General features: G+C 46.7%; 2 protein-coding genes and 1 long non-coding RNA gene across 9 annotated transcripts in view; 1 reads left to right on the top strand and 2 right to left on the bottom strand.

Moving 5' to 3' along the window:
• Positions 1–196: 196 nt before the first annotated feature.
• Positions 197–2,235, bottom strand: LOC111096101. Its single transcript, XR_005358851.1, has 2 exons — positions 2,023–2,235; positions 197–556 (listed from the first exon to the last, which is right to left on the bottom strand). It is a non-coding gene; the product is annotated as an uncharacterized LOC111096101 (long non-coding RNA).
• Positions 2,236–2,345: 110 nt separating this feature from the next.
• Positions 2,346–22,061, top strand: ACAT1 (acetyl-CoA acetyltransferase 1). 3 transcript variants are annotated; one of them, XM_038536284.1, is made up of 12 exons: positions 2,346–2,465; positions 10,142–10,189; positions 11,628–11,745; positions 12,015–12,110; positions 12,338–12,438; positions 15,288–15,431; positions 15,688–15,838; positions 16,595–16,690; positions 17,974–18,087; positions 19,535–19,599; positions 21,242–21,399; positions 21,764–22,061. In XM_038536284.1, exons 1-12 carry the CDS (start codon positions 2,394–2,396, stop codon positions 21,882–21,884), a joined length of 1,284 nt encoding a protein of 427 aa, XP_038392212.1. In that variant the 5' UTR covers positions 2,346–2,393; the 3' UTR covers positions 21,885–22,061. The 3 variants fall into 3 exon arrangements, with proteins under 3 accessions (XP_038392212.1, XP_038392213.1, XP_038392211.1); XM_038536285.1 differs by lacking the exon at positions 2,346–2,465 and adding an exon at positions 2,684–2,935; XM_038536283.1 differs by lacking the exon at positions 2,346–2,465 and adding an exon at positions 2,945–3,103.
• NPAT (nuclear protein, coactivator of histone transcription) overlaps positions 9,971–22,298 on the bottom strand; it is a 75,711-nt gene continuing 63,383 nt past the window's right edge. For 2 of the 5 annotated variants that reach the window (XR_005359329.1, XR_005359334.1), the window contains one exon: positions 19,723–20,391. The gene's annotated coding sequence lies outside the window, so the exon portion shown is untranslated. Of the gene's footprint in view, positions 13,094–19,722; positions 20,392–22,298 lie in introns of those variants that run through there. The other 3 variants (XR_005359330.1, XR_005359335.1, XR_005359331.1) reach the window with 2 other exon arrangements.

Below are 22,298 nucleotides of genomic sequence, written 5' to 3'. Positions count from 1 at the left end.
TGGAGGAGGGTCAGCGAGAGAGAAAGCATTGAGTGTGACATTCAAAGGAAGGTAGTAGGACTTGATGACTGTGAATATAGAGGCTCTGGTAGATGAAGGCATCAAACAAACTTTAAGGGACAACCTGGGGTACCTGGGAAGTTAAAGTTAGGGGTGCTGTGCATATGTATTGCTTTGTTAAAAAAGACCACAAACATTATAGTTTAAAACAAAAACAACCATTTAATTTCTTTCACGGTTTCCAGATTCAGATAGAGCACACAAGGGAAGCCCATGTCTGCTCCATCATGTCTGGGCTTTTGCCTGGAAGGGTTGAAGGCTGGGAACTGGAATCATCTGAAGGTTTTTTTGTCCATATTTCTGCCTGGAAGCCACACAACTTCAATTCTGCCACAGTGACTGGTCCAGGCAGTGAGTATCCTCTGTGAATTCCAGGGAAGCGAACACAGATCTCACCTCTGGCTGGAGGCATAAGCATAAGTTACCTTGATAGAGGAGCTTGTGGGGTGGGCTAACTCCAGGGCTGGCCGTCCTTCAAAAACACCATCTCCCTCAGCTGCCAACAAAACATAGTATCAACAAAATGTAATGAAGGTTAAGAATTTTACTTCAGGAAAAACATGGGCTTGGGGTAAGTTGAGGTGTTCACTTTGTACGCGGTTACTCCTTATCTTCCATATGACAATCAACGTAAAAGAAAATAATGTTCAAGATACAGAGATTCAAGGTTAAGGAACGGGTTCCCCAAACGTGAGGAAAATAATCATAGCTAACATTTCCGTGGTTCTCTGGGAAAAGGCACAGGAAAGGGATGAAATGTAAAGATGATCAGTTCAGACTCCGGCTCTACCACAGTGTGCAATGGTGAATAAAAAGTTAACTTCTTAATACTTCCGTTAGCTCATTAGTTAAGGGGTGGATGCTGCAGCATCTAATTCATGGTTGTTTTTTTTTTTGTGTGTGTGAAGATTACTATAATACCTAAAAAAAATTAGTTAATTATTTTTGAGAGAGAGAGAGCACGAGTGGGAGGGGCAGAGGGGAAGGGAGAGAGAATCCCAAGCAGAGTGTGTGGAGTGAAGAGCCTGACCCCGGGCTGGATCTCATCACCCTGGAGATGACCTGATCTGAAATCGAGGTCCTATGCTTAACCATCTGGGCCAGCGAGACGCCCCAGGATTAATGTAATTCTTAACGTGTGGGCACCTGTCTGGTTCAGTAGGTGAAGCATGTGACCTTTTTTTTTTTTTTTGAAGATTATTTATTTATTTTTTCATGAAAGACACAGAGGAGAGGGAGAGGCAGAGACACAGGCAGAGGGAGAAGCAGGCTCCATGCACCGGGAGCCCGACGTGGGACTCCATCCCAGGACTCCAGGATCACGCCCTTGGACCAAAGGCAGGTGCTAAACCACTGGGCCACCCAGGGATTCCCCAGCATGTGACTTTTGATTTCTAGGTCTGAGTTCCAGCCCCAGGTTGTGCATAGAGATTACTTAAAAAATAAAAAGAAACTCTTGGGGCGCCTGTGGGGTCGGTCGGTGAGGCGTCTGCCTTCGGCTCAGTCATGATCCCAGGGTCCTGGCATCCAGCCCCCCATGGGGCTCCTTGCTCCTCGGGGAGGCCGCTTCTCCCTCCCTGTCTGCCCCCCACACCCCTGTTCGTCTTCTCTCTCTGTCTCAAATAAATAGAATCTTTTAGTAAAAAGAGTGATTCTGGGGATCCCTGGGTGGCGCAGCGGTTTGGCGCCTGCCTTTGGCCCAGGGCGTGACCCTGGAGACCCGAGATCGAATCCCACATCAGGCTCCCGGTGGGTGCATGGAGCCTGCTTCTCCCTCTGCCTGTGTCGCTGCCTCTCTCTCTCTCTCTGTGACTATCATAAATAAATAAATAAATAAATTAAAAAAAAAAACTATACTTAAAAAAAAAAAAAAAGAGTGATTCTTATTAATTGCTCCGTAAAGTCAGCTATTAACATGTATCCTATTCCTCCTACTGAAACACAATCGCAAAAGTGTCTCACCACACATGAAACGCTAACTGGGTTGCTCAATCGTATTTGGATGAGCCGGGTGGGTCTGAGCGGGAGAAGCAGCTCCGCCAGCGCAGAACGCCCGGTGACACCTCCACCGCCGGCCCGGCAAGGTCAGAAGTGGGGTAAAGGGCCTGGCAGCCGGGCAGGTGCCGGCGGGGGTCGGGGCCAGCGCCTGGGGCCGCGTCTGTCCTCTGTGGCCCCGCCCCCCGCCGCCCCGCCCGCCGGCCAATGGGCGCGCGCGCCGTCGCCGTCCGCGGCTGCTATTGGAGGAGGGGGCGGGGCGGGGCCGCGGGGCGGGGCTTTGGCTGCGCGCGCCGGCGCTTTCCGCCCTCTGAGGCTTGTCTCCGCGCCCTTCGGTCATGGCTGTGCTGGCGGCCCTTCTGCGCGGTGGCGCCTGCGGGCGCAGCCCCCTGCTCCGGAGGCCGCTGCAGGTGAGGGGGGCCAGGGCCCAGGCCGCGGCTTGCCGGCCCCCGCCTGGGAGAGCCCCTGCCTGCGGCGCGCGGGGCCCCCGGCTTAGGCCTCGGGACCCGCGCCCGGGCAGCCCACCGACGCGGCGCACGCGCACGCACACGCGCACGACGCGCCGCCACCTGGCTCCTGTGCGTCCCCGGCGTCGGCGGGGTCTCCGCCGCTTCCGCACGCCTTGGCGAGGGTTGCGCGGAGCCGGGCCCGGCCCTGCTTGACCGCGGCCTGGGCCGTACCGCTGCACCGGGCTTTCTCCGAAATGTGCTTGTGTTCTTGCAGCGGGCTCCATCGCGCCTGCTGGGCTGAGGCCCTAAGGGAGAATGGACATACGCACCTGCTCTGGTGCCGCTGCACACTTAGGGGGAGAGTGAGCGGCTCCGCCCCACTCCAGGAGCAGACTGTATCCTATGGCGTTACGGCCTGAGGGCGCCCTGAGGTGTGCTTCCCCCTCGCCCTTCTCGTCCTGTGTTTAGGGAACCGGGTGCGAGGGCCTTGAGAAGGGCAGTGTCAAAGCATGGGAACCTGCATCTTGGATTTACCACCTGGCAAAACCTCGGGAGTAGTAGAGAACGCCAGGGCGCGGCTGGTGAGGCGAGTTTGCCAGGTTGGTTTGGGCCGGGCATTTTGAAATCCAGCCATTGTTGCAAGACTTTGGGCTCGACCCAAGTCAGGGCAGACGGTTGATGTTTTGGGTTTTGTCATAACCAGAAGTCGGGGAGGATGGAAGTGCGGGAAAGAAACATTGTTCTGGCGTGAAGTAACCAGAGCTGTGTGCTGAGGGTATAAAGGGGAGCAGCGTTATGCAGGAGATTTGTGAAAGAATAAATGTAGAACTTGACAAGCAGGGAGTGGATGTGAGGAGCCAAGGGAGAAGGAAGACTCTAAAAATAATCCTGGGGCGGTGGGGGGTAGTAGCCCTGGTGGTGCAGCGGTTTAGCGCCGCCTGCAGCCCAGGGTGTGATCCTGGAGACCCGGGATCGAGTCCTGCGTCGGGCTCCCTGCGTGGGGCCTGCTTCTCCCTCTGCCTGGGTCTCTGCCTCTCTCTCTCTCTGTGTGTCTCTATGAATAAATAAATAAATAAAATCTTAAAAAACATTAAAAATAATCCTGGGTGAGTGAGCTAAGAGAGAAGTCAGGAGGCGGGGTTTACAGGAAAGAGTTCTTTTTCCACCTGTAACCTAGTGGCAGAGGGGAAGTGCCGGGAAATGTACCCGGATCAGTTCTTGATCAGCAGATTTGTTATTTCATGTACTGATTTGGGAAGTCAGGAAAAATGTAGTTAGGTTAACCTGGGTTTCAACCAGTGTTGACCAGGCCTATTAGGCGAACTCAATTCTCTTAAAAAAAACAAAAACAAAAAAACAAAAAACCAAAACAGATACAGAACCCTCTTTTTAAAAAGGTTTTATTTATTTATTCATGAAAGACACAGAGAGGCAGAGACATGGAGGGAGAAGCAGACTCCCTCTGGGGAGCCTGAAGTGGGACTCCATCCTAGGACCCCAGATCACACCCTGAGCCAAAGGCAGACACTCAACTGCTGAGCCACCCCAGAATCCTTGTAATTTATAGTTTAATTAAGATCTTACGGTCAGGGATCCCTGGGTGGCGCAGCGGTTTAGCGCCTGCCTTTGGCCCAGGGCGTGATCCTGGAGACCCGGATCGAATCCCACGTCGGGCTCCCGGTGCATGGAGCCTGCTTCTCCCTCTGCCTATGTCTCTGCCTCTCTCTCTCTCTCTCTCTCTCTCTCTGTGACTATCATAAATAAATTAAAAAAAAAAAGATCTTACAATCAAGCACATATTGCTTAGTAGAATGGAGCTGTAGGTTTTACAGTGTATGATTTATGGTGCTCATTTTTTTGAATTCTAGAATCAGCATTGGTCATTATTTGAAATAAGCAATTGTTTACTGGAAACCTGTTGTAACAAGATTTTCAATAGTTAGTGCCAGTTTGTTGAATGGAACTTGACCTTCACCCATTACACTGGCTCTTTGATGTTTACCTTCGAATACAAAGTTTCCCTTTTGGTTAGCAAAGTAATGAACTAATTTATCAGAGCTTGCCTTTCCCAGCTGTAACCACTTTTTTTTCTTTTTTAATATCCTTTCTTTTTAAGCCTCTGGAATTAGACTTCTGTGCCCCTCATTTGAAGAGTACCCGTGGTTTTTTTCTTTCCTCTTGACCTTACACTGCATTTGATACTATTGACCATCCCCCCCCCCTTGAAACACCTGTTTCGCTGTTTTTGACTCCAAATTATTGTTTTAATACTCAGACTTTAAAATACTTCCCTGCAATTTGCCAGTCCTCAGCCCGTTTGCTGCCAGATTCCTTTCCCTCTGTGCGTGTTGCTGTGGGGCTGACCCTTGCAGGCGCAAACATCACAGCGTCTATCAGCTGGTTTCTGGATGGGAGATTGTAAGGGAGAAGCCAGGATAATTTTTTTCTGTCTGCCCTTAGATGGTATTTCTGATCCTGTCTGTGGCTCCTTTGATTCTTACTTCTGCAAGGTGAGCCTGACCTCTTGGCTTTGGTAACCTCCTGCTTCCCTGTGTCCCAACACCCTATGTGTGCTAATGCGTTCCTGTTGCTAATCTGTACTGCCTGCCTCTGTTGTTCATAGCTTTTCTATCATCTGTATATTTAATCTCTGCATTAAATTATATTTCAAGTAGAATGGTTTTTATTTTCCCGGTTGGATCCTGATGGATACCCTCACTGTTTTGCTTCCTTCTCATTCCCTTTCACCCTGTGGATTTTTGCACCTCAGTCCTTATACCAGCCAGTATAGAGTTGTGGCAAGCCAGCAGGTAGTGATAGCGATCTGATGTGGAAGGTGCCAGAGATAGCCTGGAGGTTAGAATCTGTTGACTTTAATGACTGATTGGCTAAAAGGGGCTTAGTGAGAAGGAGTTGGGTATAATCTGGGGGCCTTGGCCTGCTGTTTAGATGGGTAGTAATGGTTTTCAGAGGAACAGATGTGGCAGCAGAAAGTGATGAGTTGTATTTTGGCCTTGAGTTTGGAGTTGCCAGTTTGATCACTAAGAACTGGAGGAAATTGAGATTTGGGAATCAGCAGTGCAGATGAGAATGGCATCCATGGGCATTGACGAGCTCACCGACAGCGGGTGGGGAGGGCTTGGCGTGAGGCCCTTGGGAGACGCAGCGTCAGGACAGTCTGGGTGCGTAGAACACAAAGGTGAGTGAAGAGAGGATGGTGTCATGGAAGAAAAGCCGGGGGATGTAGTGTCTTCTGAAAAGCCAGGGGAGGTGAGATTTTCAACAAGATACTACAAATTGGGCAGCTTTAAACAACAAAAATGTTTCAACAATGTTCTGGAGGCCAGGAAATCTGAAATCATGGTGTTGGCAGGACCCCACACCCTCCGAATCCTGGAGGGAAATCCCCCCCCCCTTGCCTCGTCCTTGCTTCTGGTGCTTTGCTGGCGGTCTTTGGGAGTTCCTTGGTTTGGAGATGTCGTTCCTGCGCTCCATCTGCACGTGGCAATCTCCCCCGTCTTCTCTTCATCTTTCTTCTGTGCTTCTCTTTCTTTCTCGGTGTTAAAACTTTATCTTTTTGGGGCATTTGGGTGGCTCAGTGGGTTAAGCGTCTACCTTTGGCTCCGGTCAGGATCTCAGGGCACTGGGATGAAGTGCCCTGCCACTCCCCCTGCTTGTTTTCTCTCTTTCTCTCTGTGTCAAATAAATAAAATCTTAAATTTTTCCCCCCTCTTTTGATAAGGACATCAGTCATCCTGGATTAAGCCACCCTGATGACCTCATCTTGATTCCTACTCTAGAGACCAATTTATAAATAAAATTATATCCTAAGGCACTGTGGGTTAGGACGTCAAATTGCTTTCTTCTCCTTACCTGTAAACTATGAATGTTGGGGGCCGCTGGCTGGTTCTGCCTGACCGCACGCTGCAAACCCACGCCTGGCTGCTGCCCCTGTGCTCCTCCCCGGGCTCCTCCCTGCGTCTGCCCGGCCGGCCCCCTGCCCTGTGCTCTGTGCACAGTCTTCCTCGGTGGCAGAGCCCTGGCTGGCTTGTCATTGCCCAAACCACTACACAGACTCCTGCTCGTGGGGCCCCACTGGCTGTGCTCCTCGCCCCGTGTCCTCCTCCCTCTGTCCTCACCACCCTGTGTCCTCCAACCGCCCCCCGTGTCCTCCTCGCCCCGAGTCCTCCTCCCCTGAGTTCTCCTCCCCCGTGTCGTCCTCCCTCTGTCCTCACCGCCCCGAGTCCTCCTCCCCGTATCCTCCTTCCCCCCCGTGTCCTCCTCGCCTCGAGTCCTCCTCCCCCTGTGTCCTCCTTGCCCTGAGTCCTCCTCCCGTGTCCTCCTTGTCCCGTGTCCTCCCATGTGTCCTTACCCCCCGTGTCCTCCTTGCCCTGAGTCTTCACTGCCCCGTGTCCTCCCCTGGTGTCCTCCTCCCCTGTGTCCTCGCCCCGAGTCCTCACTGCCCCAAGTCCTCCTCCCCTGAGTTCTCCTCCCCCATGTCCTCCTTGCCCTGAGTCCTCCTCCCATGTCCTCCTTGCCCCGTGTCCTCCCCTGTGTCCTCCTACCCGTGTCCTCCTTCCCCCCGTGTCCTCCTTGTCCCGTGTCCTCCTCCCCCATGTCCTCCTCGCCCCGAGTCCTCCTCCCATGTCCTCCTCGCCCCGAGTCCTCCTCCCATGTCCTCCTTGCCCCGTGTCCTCCTCCCCCATGTCCTCCTTGCCCTGAGTCCTCCTCCCATGTCCTCCTTGCCCCGTGTCCTCCCCTGTGTCCTCCTCCCTGTGTCCTCCTTCCCCCCGTGTCCTCCTTGTCCCGTGTCCTCCTCCCCCATGTCCTCCTCGCCCCGAGTCCTCCTCCCATGTCCTCCTTGCCCCGTGTCCTCCTCCCCATGTCCTCCTTGCCCTGAGTCCTCCTCCCATGCCCTCCTTGCCCCGTGTCCTCCCACGTGTCCTCACTGCCCCGTGTCCTCCTCGCCCCGAGTCCTCACTGCCTTGTGTCCTCCCCTGGTGTCCTCGCCCCGAGTCCTCACCGCCCCGTGTCCTCCTCCCCCGGTGTCCTCCTCCCCTGTGTCCTCCTCGCCCCGTGTCCTCCTCACCCCGTGTCCTCCTCACCCCGTGTCCTTCTCCCCCGTGTCCTTCTCCCCCGAGTCCTCCTCCCCGTGTCCTCCTCGCCCCATGTCTTCCCATGTGTCCCATGTGTCCTGACCGCCCCGTGTCCTCCTCCCATGTCCTTCCCGCCCCATGTCTTCCCCCGCCGGGTCCTCCCCATGTGCCAGGTGTGTCTGTCAGGGCCTCAGTTGCGCCCTTCCAGATGCCCCAGGGCTGCCCTTAGCACGCCGGAGCCGTTCCTGACCCCGGCTCCTGACCCCCGTGTGGAGAGGCCCTCCCTGGTAGCTCTGCGGCCCTTTCTCTGCCTCACGAAGCCCTGACCCTCCATGTGATGCTGTTCTTCACGCTTGTTGGCGAGCGTCAGATTTTGTTCAAATATTTGTTCCGTATCTGCCGCCGTCCCGGGGAGAGCGACCGTGAGTAACCACTGTCTCTTCTCGGAGACAGGTGTGGAGACAGGTCACCGGGTCACAAAAGTGCATATTCTGGAAAGCGCCAGCGAGCGCCCAGGCTGCTGTGGAGGCTGCCGGGCGGGTGAGCTTCCTGGGGCCCTGGTGCGGCCCAGCCCAGCCGCCCCGACCCCGCTGGTCGTGTTGGGCCGCTGCCTACGAGGACGCTCCGTGCCCGCGGCCTGCCCGACCCGGCGTTTCCTCTGCTCCGGGGATCCTCAGGCAGCCCGGCTGGGGCGGGCCGTGAGCGAGGAAGGGCAGCCCTGCTCCCGGGAAGCAGGAGCTCAGTGGAGGTCGGGAGAAGGAGAGAGGGACAGAGACGGAGCCGCGCTGTTCACGCTGTTCACGCTGTTCACGCTGCGGGAGGTGAGCCTGCAGAAGGGAGGAGGGAGGCAGACGTGCCCGTGCCCGGGCTGGCGGGCTGGCTGGTCGCATGGTCGCGGACAACACCGAGGGAAGGGCTCCTTAGCGCCTCTGCGTGAACAAGGAGAACAAGGATGGGCTGTTCCTGGCGCATCTGGGGTGGGGGGGATGGGGACCGGGCTGAGGAGGGAGCGGACTCACAGAGCAAGAGTGAGGTGAGTTTGGGAAGAAGTTAGGAGCAGGTTGTTGTGGAATAAAGGAAAGGGTATGGGTGTCATTCCGGGAGCGATGGAAAGCCACCGAAGGACTGACCAGGGCAGTGATGAGATTTGATTGATGTTTTAAAAACTGGATAGACCGCGGATCAGCGTCAAGTGGCTGTGACACTAGCAGGAGAGGTGGCTGGGCTTCCGAGGCTGTGGTGGAGATGGAGCAGGGAGGGAGGTGGCGGCTGTTTGGATGCAGAGTTGGCAGCGTCTGCCCTAGAGTACCTGGTCTCAGGGCAGATGGAGAGCGAGTCCTAGGATTGTGGCTTATGCGCCCCGTGTCCTCCCTGTGTCCTCACCCCCGTGTCCTCGCTGGTGGTAGTGCGGCGCTCCGAGGTGGGACGTACCGGGGAGAGGATGTACCCAGGATCACGCCCTGGGCTGAAGGTGGTGCTAAACTGCTGAGCCACCTGGGCTGCCCATTATAGCAGAATTGTTGATATCAGCTTTCTACATAAAAGTGACTCTGTCATTTTAACACTGGAAAAACGATTGTCTGAAATTCTGTGCTCCTCCCGCCCCAGTAAAACATTCTGTCTCCAAGCTGCCATATGCATGTATCCGTTCTCATCTACTCACTTTACAAAGCAGTTCGGGGAGGATACCTTGTGGTGGTTGTGGTTCTCTCTCTGCTGTAGCTTCTCTGTCACATCTGTGTTCTTTTTGTACTCTTCTAAGTTGAAGCTTTAACTGGTTGTTTGCACTAAGACCAACTTTTAGATATTTGTAGGCTGCTGATTGCTTTGAGATACAATTGGCCATTGATAACTATCAACGAGATTAGGTTCTAAATACGAGTGGTCATATTTGAATATTTATTAAGCTTTCTGACTTCAGAGGATAAAAAATTAATTTTTCATTCTGTGAATTGTCCAGTTTGAGATCAGTCAGGTCTCTGAACTGTGACTTGTATTATCTCTACTTGTTCTTGGCATTTATTTCTAAGAGCAGTGTGGAAAGAATTGAGATGTAGGGGCAAGTTACTTGCAGTTTTCTTTCTTAAAAAATAACATATTTGGTAATACAGACCATATTTATATGAGGTGGGTTTGCTTCAGATGAATCAGATCCATTCGTTAGAAGTAGATGAAGGAAATAGCAAGTTTTATTTAAATATTTTTTGAGCAATAAGGACATTTTCTTGGGGTAGTCTAAAATAAATGTAGAACTTACAATTTAACTTAAAACTACATTTTATAAAACTTTAAAAAGGCTTAAGGATTTTAAACTTTATGAAGTTATCAGAAGTTAAAACAAAATTTGCAGTGAGGAGCTAATCAGAAAAGTATATTCCAAAACAGTGATTTTTTTTTTTAATGATTATAACAGAGACATATGCTGTGAAGAACGTGGAAATAAAAATATAAGGAAGCAGAAAGAAATCACCGGAACTCCACCACTGAGAGATGTAAATTAGAATTTTTTATGTTGTAACTTTACAAATCTTTACATTACAGGCAGTCAGATACGTGGAGCGAAGTTACGTGTCAAAACCCACTTTGAATGTAAGTATGTTTAAATTGTGCTTTAAAATTTCAAGAATTTAAAGAGAAGTATAGTCTTAAAAATGTATATTCTTATATGTGCATAGATATGGGGTCCCCCTGGGATGCTGTGGGGTTAGAATGGCTCACTGTTGAAATCCTAAATTAAACTCCCAAATGCCAGTGAAGAGATCTCTGTCTGGCGTCCTGCTCAGTTTCTGCTGCTGCTTGCCAGTGTCTCCTGCAGAACAAACTTCTAACTGTGCGGTATCCTTCTTGACATTCCGGGACCCTCATCATTGGGTGTAGGACACTGCAGAGGCCACGTGGAAGATACTAGGAGGAAGGGGCCAGTCCAGGCTGGGGATAAGACAGGGAGGACCGTTGTCTGTTTCTGGGTGCTTTCTTAGGGCTGCCCTGGATCCTATGGGTCCCTTGGATGACTTAGTAATAGCCTTCTGTCAGAATGGAAGGAGCAGCTCTCATATTTATCTCTGAGCTTAGTAGGAGAATGTGGAAGGCAAGTGTGAGAGAGTTGTTAAAATGAGAGTTTGATGCTGTTTACGAGAGCTTTTGTCTGCTTCTTTTTAAAGTTCATATTGCTGTTATTAATCATTTAAGAAACAGTGGCTCCACATGTCCTTTTAAGGGGTGCTGCCCCACGCAGTATGTGGGCCTGGGCTCCTCGCCCAGAGTTGCCTTCGGGAAGGATGTCGTTTGGTTGGGGTTGTTGACTGAGCAGTGAACACGGGTCAAGTGATCATGTCTTATATTTTCACTGCAGAGTAGAAGTGAAATTTCAGCTTCTACTTTTAAACCGCCTGAGGACAGTTGGGAAGGATCTAGGTGTATTTTAGAGTTGGTTTGTCTGAGGTTTTCTGTTGGATCTGAAATCATAACGCAGCACCAGTGAGCTGATGAGTCTTCCTGCTGCTCCCATAGTGAGATTAATCTTCATGGAGTAAATGGTCATTCATCAAGATGTCTGTGTCTTAGGTAATAACGTGGTTCCTCCCCCTTCTTCATGCTCCACTTGGCCATGGTCAGCGTCTGTGGTAACCCAGTGCTGACACAGTCTGTGTCCGTCACTCGCCTTCATCTTGTCACGTAGACATGTCATCATCTCATATGGCCCTTGCCAGGGCGAGTCCAGCACACAATGTTGAGAGACCACATTCTCATAGCTTGTGTTACAGCATATTGTTATAACTTCTGTTTGATGAGTTACTGCCGCTGGTCTTCTGAGCCTGGCTTCATTTTGGGTGTGTATGTGTAGAGAAGACAAACTATGGCGTTCAGTTCTCTCTGCGGTTTCTTGCACCCATTGGGCGTCTCCGAACATATTCCCCAGGGATAAGCTTGGGGGACTACTATGTATCTGAATTATGTGTATTTAATGAAAGATGGGTTGGATACAATATTTAAATGTAATGAGTTTTACTGACTTCTGTCTTGCCAGGAGGTGGTCATAGTAAGTGCTGCAAGAACACCCATTGGATCCTTTTTGGGCAGCCTTTCCTCCCTGCCGGCCACTAAACTTGGTTCCATTGCAATTCAGGGAGTCATTGAAAAGGCAGGTCAGTAGCTACTTTGCTTTTCTGGCTTGTTGTTGTTGTTTGTTATACTTGTTTTGCACTTATTATATATATAACACTTAGAGACACTCAGTGCCTGTATTTCTAAACTTCCTTGTAAAGAAATCCTTGTATTATGTTTAGGATGAAACTCAAAGCTGACAAGAAGAAACTGTTCCTGCTGTGTAATATCATGTACCTTATTAGATAATCACTAATTACATTTAAATTGAATAAAACATGGAAACGCGGTTTTGTTTTTGTAATCAAAGGGATTCCAAAAGAAGAAGTGAAGGAAGCCTACATGGGGAATGTCCTACAAGGAGGCGAGGGACAGGCCCCAACGAGGCAAGCGGCGCTGGGCGCAGGTACTGGGGATACATCTTTGCTTTTATATGTAAAATGTTTGGGAGAGCAAAATGGAGGCTGTTCAGCTTAAATACAATGTTAAATGCATAACATGATGCAGACTGAAATTGGCGGGAGTGAGGATGTTGTGATTAGAGGCTGACCTGCTCTGTTGTACTAATCTACATCCTAGAGTTGTGTTTGAAGAGTATCTTCGCTTTTCCGGACTGACTTGTGTTGGTTTTAGGCTTACCTATTTCTACCCCGTGCACCACTGTAAACAAAGTCTGTGCCTCCGGAATGAAGGCCATCATGATGGCCTCTCAGAGTCTCATGTGTGGGCATCAGGTAAGAAGAACTTCTTTCCCATATTATAACTAAAATAATACACAGTGTTAAAGACACACTAAAAATCTGAGAGCATTTGTGCTTTAGAAGTGATAATCTTTCTCCTCAGTGCAGCTGCTGTGTTGTTTCTGATGGTCAGGAGTGTCTGAGTTTCTTCTGTTGGGGAGGAGGCCAAATGTTAGCTTGTCTTGGTTAGAGAATCGTTTTGGTCTTCAGGTGACCCTTTATTTGGTCTTTTCTGAGATTCTGGGAGACTCAAAACAAATTTTGTATTTGCCAGAAGAGTGTTCATCATAGATAAGAATAAGGCTGACCCTGAAATTCGATGACTGACCGCGTCCAGACATGATGACCTATCTAAGCACCCATGTTCATTTGTTAGATCGTGCTTTCCACTGGCTTCGATGATTCACTCTCATCTTGGCCTGAGGTCAAGCAGGAGGTGGCTGCTCACTCAGCATGTATGTGCTGTGGTGTGAGGAGAGCAGATGCAGATTCACGGACTGAGAGTTGATCAGACCCAAGCCCTTCCTTTCTCACTTGGGTGGAGTGAGGCTGAGACACTGCTGACAGTTACAGGGTTGAAATGAGAAAACAGGTGTCTTCATCCCCATCTGGTGCCTTCTCGCCTCTCAGGGGTATGCTGCACGAGGGCCTGGGGTGGGGTGTATGCAGGTTACTGCTCATGCACACCTGAACCACAGCGAAGTGTGCCACTGCTCTCACTCCTCCCCTGCTTTGTTTCCAGGTATAAGGCAAGGCAGAGGGGGAAAGGAGAGAGTGCTATCTGGCTAATGTGGCCCATGCTTTATTATAAACCATGTATGCACATGCAGATACTGACATGCTACAGAAAAGTATAAAAGGAGTAAGTCTTCTTTAGCCTCACTGTCCATCACTCTCTTGTGTGTTCTGCCACTAAGAACAGAGAAACTTTGGGCAAGTTGCTTGAGCCCTGTACCTCATTTAATGTCTGGGAAGTCTTTCTACATCAGCACGGAGGTTAGTGTTGTACTGAGTTGAACCACGATAGCTTATAATGTGGGCCTGACTGAATAGACGTCTGGTTATCTCCCCTTCACTGTTTTCAGTAATGCTGTCATGCATACCTCTATTCTTCTGTCTTTGTAAATACTTCTAAATACTTGACCAAAAAGTCTAAAGCAGGACAGTGTAGTGGTAAGAACACCAAGTCTAGAGCCAGACTAGTGGGAAATCCTCCCTCTGCCCCATGAGCTGAGCACCTGCCATGTGACGTTCCCTGGACACTAGTGGACAAAATGTTAAAATCTCATCGTGTACAAATTGATCTGTTGGAAAAATAACTAAGGAGAACTTGAGTCAGAAGATCTTCAGATTATATTTTCAAATGCTTTCCATAAAAGTGGTACCAGTTGCACACTTAGTAAATGTTGGGAGCTTGTTTATACAGAGGGTAACACCACCATGGGATGTTACTAAGCCCTTGTCACAACAGCGAGTGGAAATCAGTGGAGATTGTTTACAGGTTGGAAAAGTGAGAAGGACAGTTTTGTCTCAGTTGATTTATTGTGATTTTTCTAGCAAATGCTATTTGCACTACATTGAAATGCTTTCGGCTGGTATTTATTTGCATGTATACAATTACCTGACTTACAGGAAAACTAAGAATAAATATTTTGAATATTTAATTACCTTTTATTTTGGAAAGTGGCCATTTTTATTTTGTGTTGAAGAATAATTGCTACCTTATTTTCTGTAACTTATTATTGCCATCATCTCCAGGAAATATTCAGTATTTTACATGAGAACTAATTGAGAATCTCCTGATTTCAAAACCAGCAAAATATTTAGGTTTCTTTGGTAATTGTATTGGTCTTAATTCCTGATTAAAGGCTGTGAGAAAAAACTTGCCTTTAATGCTAAATGTTTTACATTAAACTATTTGTTTTAAATTAGCTCTTCTATGCAAATTCCTTTTGTTGGTTTGTGCTCACAGGTTAATTGGTTAATACTCATTAAATGTCTGTATATGCCAGGCCCTAGTGACAAAATCAACGTGACAAGGTTTCTAGCCTTAAAAGGAGCTCTCTGGTAACAAGAGACGTACAGATAGAGCTCTAGGGCAGTGCCGGAGTGCTAATAAAAGTGTTACTCAGTAATTGGGGAACAAAAAAGAAGGAAGGGCAAGTGTTCCAAGAAGATGCAAGTGTTCAGGGAAAGCGCACAGTGGCCACGTTTTGGTTAGTTTTAGTGGAAATAACAGGTGTTTCACATATTGGTGGATGGGTCAAAGTGCGCAGGGGTGTGTGAGTATAGCAGAGGTCGTGGATGACCTGACTGGAAGGAGAGAGAAGCCTTCTGTGAGAAGGCCGAGGAGTCCTCCAAGGAGGGGAATGAGGAGGCTGAACATCCCAGCCAAAATGACTTGCGTGTGTGTGTAGACGCTGCTGGGGTGGAAGCAAGGATGCATGTCAGATGATCATGTAGGAGGTTGCCACAAGGGTCTGGGAAAAGGTGGTCAAGAGTATCTCCACCAAAGAAGTAGGAATATTTCTGCAAACACAAATACTTGTCATCTTTTAGAAGACATTAAATGTTTAGCAGTGTTGAGTGCCACTAAGGGTTAGAAGAACATCAGGAAATGGTCAGTCCTACATGAAGGATCCTGGAATCTCAGAAATACTTGATTCTTAATTATCATTACAGATTTTAGAGACCATTTCTTTTCATCAGGATCAAAGAGGGTACTTCCAGTATTTGCCATGTAACAGATGAATGAAGTCCAGACACTTGTTTGTGATAGCTGGGTAGTGGGTATACTGGCTTACAAGCTTGTTTGAATTGACATGGTTTTTGTTGTTGAGCAGGATGTGATGGTGGCAGGTGGGATGGAGAGCATGTCCAATGTCCCCTACGTCATGAGCAGAGGAGCCACCCCATATGGTGGTGTAAAGCTTGAAGATTTGATTGTAAAAGATGGACTCACTGATGTCTACAATAAAATCCATATGGTAATTACTGATTTTTAAGGAGAAATGCCCTCCAGTAAACAATCCTGCTTGATTTTATTTGCCTTTGAAATACCAACTTCTAGGCTAACTCAAGTATCTAAAGATGAAACATGAGTGAAAAATGACCTAGTACAGAAAGAGTTGTATTTTAAGAAACTGTTTAACTACTTACCACTATTTTACATTACGCACGTTAATAGGTATTTTATAAGTTATGCAAAGTAAATTGTATTTTAAGGATTCCAACTTTTTTCAGGGAAACTGTGCTGAGAACACTGCGAAGAAGATGAACATTACACGGGAAGAGCAGGACACGTATGCGCTGAGCTCCTACACCAGGAGTAAAGCGGCGTGGGAGGCGGGAAGATTTGGAAGTGAAGTGATCCCGGTCACAGTCACAACCAAAGGTAGAGGGATGATGCTCCAAAACAGATTTTAATTTTTAGACTTCACAGGTTGCTAAAAATTTTGCTTTAAATTAGTTCATTTTTATCTTTGTTCAATTGAAGACAAAGATACTTTTGCTTATGGTTCATATAGGGAAATGCTAAGTTAGAATTCAGTTCAACCCAATGTAATACCAGCTTCCAACTCAACTGCAAGTTCCACTAAGAATGTTTTCAGTTTGAGAAATGGAATGGAAATCTGATATAAGCAACAGACAGTTTATTAGCCTTTTAAGTGAGAGAGAGAGTGGCTAGGGCACCTCCCAGAACTAAGGCTGTGTGGCAGGAAGCAGCAGCATGGGGGCTCCAGGGATGGGACCTGGGTACCCCTTGCTGCATGCTCTGAGCCTGTCTCCATCTACAGTGGCCCCTGCAGTGCTCAGAGTAGGAGCTCTTTGTACCCACTCCAGCAGAATCCACAATCTCAATGGTCTCATTCCCATTGAGAAATGTTGACTAGGTTCCGAATGGTGGGATGCCCTGCTGTCGGGAAAATGGATGGGATCTGTGATCAAAGAAGGGGGAAGAGCAGAGGATGGGATGTGGCCGAATCAAAGATTTAAACTGTGTTAAACTACTTAATAAACTTTTTAAGGTCACTAATAGAGATTATAGGTGATAGATTCTAGAGCAGGGTTTACTTGGGATGGTGAGTGGTGCATCCTTGTGTGGGAGTGTCTCACTGAGTGGTGATAACTTAAAACACTTGTGTTGTAGGCAAACCAGATGTACTGGTGACAGAAGATGAAGAATATAAACGTGTTGACTTTAGCAAAGTTCCAAAGCTAAAGACAGTTTTCCAGAAAGAAAATGGTTAGTATGAAGAAATGAAGCATGACAAAAAATGAAGTTATACCATCTCTGGTCTTGGAACTGCCTAAGGATTTTAAAACAGCAACTCTAGAAAACATCCAGATGTTATTTAACATTTTCAGTATGTCAGGCTCATGTGAGAATAACATATCCAAAAATATTTAAAGTTGTTTAATACCTTCAATAATATAAATTCTAGGGAAGAGATTATAGGATGAATATAGAATTGTTTTTCATATGTAATTCATATTGAAAGTTTGTGAAATGAGGTGTTTATACATTAAATCCCTATCAGATTCTTTTTAAAAAAAAAGATTTTGAGAGCAAATGAACGAGCAAGAGAGCATGAGCAGGAGGAGGGGCAGAGGGAGAAACAGACTCCCCACTGAGCAGGGAGCCCAGCTCAGGCCAGCTCAATCCTGGACCTGAACCCAAGGCAGATGCTTACCGGACTGAGCCACCCAGGTGCCCCCTGTAAGATTCTTGAGGAATAAGGTGACAGCAGTGTTGTCATTGTTTTATTTCCAGTGTCTGGCATATAGTAAGTCCTAAGTAACTAACTGTTAGATGCTATCATAAATGGGATTCCAGTGTTCTCAATTAATGCTTCTGAAATCCTTGAGGTGGTCCTCAATTTCCTTTTAAAATTGGCTGTATACAGTTGTGATAATAATCCAAAGTTACTCTTCTGCCTTTCCTGATTTGAATTTCTAAATACCAACTATAGGGATGGATCAGTATTTTTTCAAGCATCATATTAAGTTTTTTTTTTTTTTTTTTTTTTTTCCAAAAGTTTACTTGTAGCTGCAACTTGGTCTTGGTTTTAATTTTATAAAAGCTTAGTTGACATAATTTACATACTGTAAAATTTAAAATGTATAGTTTAATGATTTTTAGTATTCTTGACATTTAACTTCCAGTGACTGTAGAGAAGAACCTGATTATGATGCGGTATCTGCTCTATTGTGGATAAGCAAAGTTAGACTCGGTGGAAGAAAAATAAGGAACTGGTCTTTATCTTTGAAGACTTGTAAATCAGCATTTACCTACTGCCATCATGCATGTGTTTCTGGGTTAGCTTTGAACAATCTGTTAGAAAACTAATACAAGATGGACTTTTATAGTTGTATTATATATAGTTAGCTACATGTATGTTTCCTGAAAGCAGTAATTACCTCCATATGTATTGGTCATTTTTCATGCACAAAGCAGTAATTTAAGTTGAACCAAATGAATTCAGTGTGAAAGTATGCTTTTGACTTCACGCTCGCTGCTGCTTTCAGGCACAGTAACAGCTGCCAACGCAAGCACGCTGAATGATGGTGCTGCGGCTGTGGTGCTGATGACTGCAGATGCAGCCAGGAGGCTCAAGGTGAAACCGCTGGCAAGAGTAGCAGGTAGAAAATGTTTGAAACTTGTTTCTTCCTAAACCTCTTTAAGCTTCCTGAAATGGAGTTTCTGTGCTGGTAATGTGCAATGTTGAAGTTGGCTACTTACTATCTAGAGGTTGTACTGTGTGACAGAATGTAACAAATAGATATTTTGAGATAGAAGCTCCTTTAGTATTTGTTATAATTCATTTTACAGAAGAGTAAGCTTTAAGAATCTTTTCCTGTTCTGTATGATGAGTAGGAGCATATCAGGTACATGTTTTACCCTGGCATGGAGGGAAAAGGTAGCCAGGTAAATTAAGAATATGAAATTGAGGGTATAGGAAGAGGAAATCTAGGTATTTTTGCATTTATCCATGTGACCTTACTCTCAATCTCCTTAAATATTTTTAGCTGTAGTATCTTCCTGGTTTTCTTAATGACTTATAGTTTTGTTACTTTTAAAAGCCTTACAACTTTATATTTTAAAAAAAATTTGAGAGAAAGGGGAAGAGAGACAGACTTGCTGCCAAGTGTGGAACCCGTGCAATCCCATTACCTTGGGATCAAGACCTGAGTTGAAAGTCAGACATGTTATTAACCTCCTGAGCCACACAGGCACCCCTTCATTTTTTTTTAAATTTTTATTTATTTATGATAGTCACACAGAGAGAGAGAGAGAGAGAGGCAGAGACGCAGGCAGAGGGAGAAGCAGGCTCCATGCACCGGGAGCCCGACATGGGACTCGATCCCAGGTCTCCAGGATCGCGCCCTGGGCCAAAGGCAGGCGCTAAACCGCTGCACCACCCAGGGATTCCCACCCCTTCATTTTTAGTTGAGATCTTGGGTTTCTTAACCTCAGCATTTCTGGCATTTTGCAACAAATAATTTGTTCCTGAGGCTATTCTACACATTAAAAAAAAAAAAAAGGGATCCCTGGGTGGCGCAGCGGTTTAGTGCCTGCCTTTGGCCCAGGGCGCGATCCTGGAGACCCTGGGATCGAATCCCACGTCGGGCTCCCGGTGCATGGAGCCTGCTTCTCCCTCTGCCTGTGTCTCTGCCTCTCTCTCTCTCTCTGTGACTATCATAAATAAATAAAAATTAAAAAAAAAAAAAATCCTCCCAAGATTTTATTAGGGAGGGAGAAGTAGGCTTCTTGCTGACTCAGGAGCCCAAGTTGGGGATCATGACCTGAACTGAACCCACCAAGGTGTGCCCTCAGCCTCTACACCTTGGATGCTGCATTAAGTGGAATTGTGTCCCGGGAGACAAATTCTCCCAACCTCCTACTTATGAAAATCAATGGTGTAGATGATGGATCTAATTTTATAAAGTTTAGAATCTTAGAAAAGGAACAAATACATTTACATCTACTGGGATTTGGAAGCTTGCAGTTTTGCATATTATATATAACAACTGTTAGATATCACTTGCAGAAGATTTTAATGATCTTTTTTTTTTTTTTAAAATAAAGCATTTGCTGATGCTGCTGTGGAACCTATTGATTTTCCAGTTGCACCTGCGTATGCTGTACCTAAGGTGAGAACAAAGTGAGGGGCCGTACTCTGTCACTGTCATGCCAGCTTCTGGTGTGCGGATGGCAAAGCTGTAGGAAGGCAGCTATGCTCACCACTATACCACCAACGCGATGGCAAAGCTGTAGGGTTTAGGTGTTGAATTTTCATCTGCTGAAGCCTAGAGATAGCTTGGTATCAAATCTTCCCATTTTTTTTTTTTTTTTTAAGATTTATTTATTTGAGAGAGAGAGAGAACACGAGTGGAGGGAGGAGCAGAGGGAGCAGCAGACTCTCTGCTGAGCAGGGAGCCCAACCTGGGGCTTGATCCCAGAACCCTGAGGTCATGACCTGAACTGAAGGCAGATGCTTAATCCACTAAGCCACCTAGGTGCCCCCAAATAGATTAACTAATGAAAACATTTTGAGCAACCTACCAACTACTGCTTCAGTGGAACAGATAAAAAGTACATTTTGAAGAACACCTACATCCTCCAGGCTGGCACTTGGTCTCTAAGGGAAGTTGCTTCAGAGTCACAGGAGACAGAGCTGAAGACATGATTTCAGCAAGGAGAGGGCCTTGCCCTGGGAGGGACCTTCTGAGACCAGCATCCAGCAGAGCAGAAAGCAGTGAGGAATACCAGGAAAGAGGATCAGAAGGGAGCAGAATCACCCAGTTTCTGAGGGAGATGTGCAGTTCTGAAGGCAGAGTTCCAATCCTGCCTCTGGCTGGACTGAGAGCCAGAGAAGTTGCCACTTGGGGCACCGTGTTCTGTCTTTTGCAGTTGGAGCTGTGCAGCTTAGAAAGCTGAGCCTGCTGGAGGCAGAGAGGAAGCGGGGGGGGGGGGGGGGGGGGGGGGGGCCGAGGAAGAGTTTTGGGTTAATTTTATGGTTGCTCACAACAATAATTTCTAAAGAAAAAAGACAGTAACAATATTATAGATAATCTCATAAGGATAATAACCATTAGCCCCATAACACCCTTCTGCACAGCTGAGGAACTGTCAGCTAACAGAATAAAAGACCTGAGATAATTTGTAATGAAGATATAATAGCTAAGAATGTCTGTGCTCATATAACCCCACAGCAACTTTTGTAAAGGATAAGCTTAGGAGGTATGGAAAAAACATACTAAGAGTAGAAACTAATACACCTCTCTCATTTGACAGATCAAAAATCTACAACTAAGCAACACAGTCAAGTAATCTTAAGGCTATCAAGTTAAAACCCCCAAACAGATAATCCATGGAAGGTTCAAGAAAATCTAGTTCTTTCTGTTGTAGCAAAATAGAAGTACATTCTATGGTCACAGTGCAGTAAGATGAGAAATGAAAATCAGAAAATAAAAGGCTCTTCTTCCTGGAAACTAAGAAACTCCATATTTAAATATCTCTTGCCACGGGACACCTGGGTGGCTCAGCAGTTAAGTTTCTGCCTTTGGCTCAGGTTGTAATCCCAGGGTCCTGGGATCGAGTCCCACATCAGGCTCCCTGCATGGAGCCTGCTTCTCCCTCTGCCTATGTCTCTGCCTCTCTGTGTCTCTCATTATTCATAAATCTTTAAAAAAAAAAAAAATCTCTTGCCTCAAGGAGAAATAGAAACCCAAATTGCAGAATTCCAAGAAAACAATGAAAATAAGTTTTGACTATTGTTAAAAAAAATTTTAGGTTCTTAGAGATGCAGGACTGAAGAAAGAGGACATTACGATGTGGGAAGTAAACGAAGCCTTTAGCCTGGTTGTACTAGCAAACATCAAAATGCTGGACCTGGACCCCCAAAAAGTAAACATGAATGGAGGAGCTGTTTCTCTGGGACATCCGATTGGGTAGGTAGACATCAATAGCTCTGTCCAGGCTCCTGGATACCTAATTGTGGTTTTGTCTGAACCTTAACTATTTCATGCTAACGCCTGTTACTCTTGGTGGAACTGGCTTCCTTCCCACCTGTCCTTGAAAGGCAAACACCACTTCTGATAGGATCTAACACTGAACACAGAGCTGCCGCATTTGTTACCCAATAACTAACACTATTTTAAGATTAAAATCTATGCTTTGGCTTTTTAAAAAGCTGTAACTTCTTGCATGTCTCCTACATTTAAGGAGTTAAATTCTGTAAGTTAATTTGGGTTTGCAACATGTTTTGGTTAGGTATTCTGTAATTTATTAACACAAATGCTTTCTTAATCTTAGGATGTCTGGAGCCAGGATTGTCGTTCACTTGGTTCATGCCTTGAAGCAGGGAGAATATGGTCTTGCAAGTATTTGCAATGGAGGAGGAGGTGCTTCTGCCCTGTTGATCCAGAAGCTGTAGACAACTTGTGTCATCCAAAGCACAACAATACTACATGGATTCTGTAATCATTATGACTGACCACCTGGGTCAGGTTATTCAATCTGTTTCATTTTCTATTTTTTTCTAATATTTTTATAAGCAGATAAGATCAGTTCTCAAACCTTCTGAAATTATAAGTTTTTCTTCCTGTTTTAAGTCTCTTGTAATCTTTAGAAGTTCAAAATGTTATATATAGCTAATTTAGGTTGAGTAGACTCTTTAAAGTGTTTGCTACAAATAGGACATACCCATGTGCTCAGGGCTAGAGGGGGAACCATTTCTCAGAACACTGGCAGGCAGTGTTTGGGGGTTTGGCCTCTGGTTACTAGAGCAGCACAGAGAGAAAAAGTTAGGGTGGGGGGACTGCTCAACTGAATGGATTTATACAATGAA

The sequence above is a fragment of the Canis lupus genome, chromosome 5 (genome assembly GCF_011100685.1).
Source record: "Canis lupus familiaris isolate Mischka breed German Shepherd chromosome 5, alternate assembly UU_Cfam_GSD_1.0, whole genome shotgun sequence".
NCBI lineage: Eukaryota > Metazoa > Chordata > Mammalia > Carnivora > Canidae > Canis > Canis lupus.
Note: the sequence above shows the minus strand (reverse complement) of the source record. Positions and strands in the feature narration are given on the sequence as shown.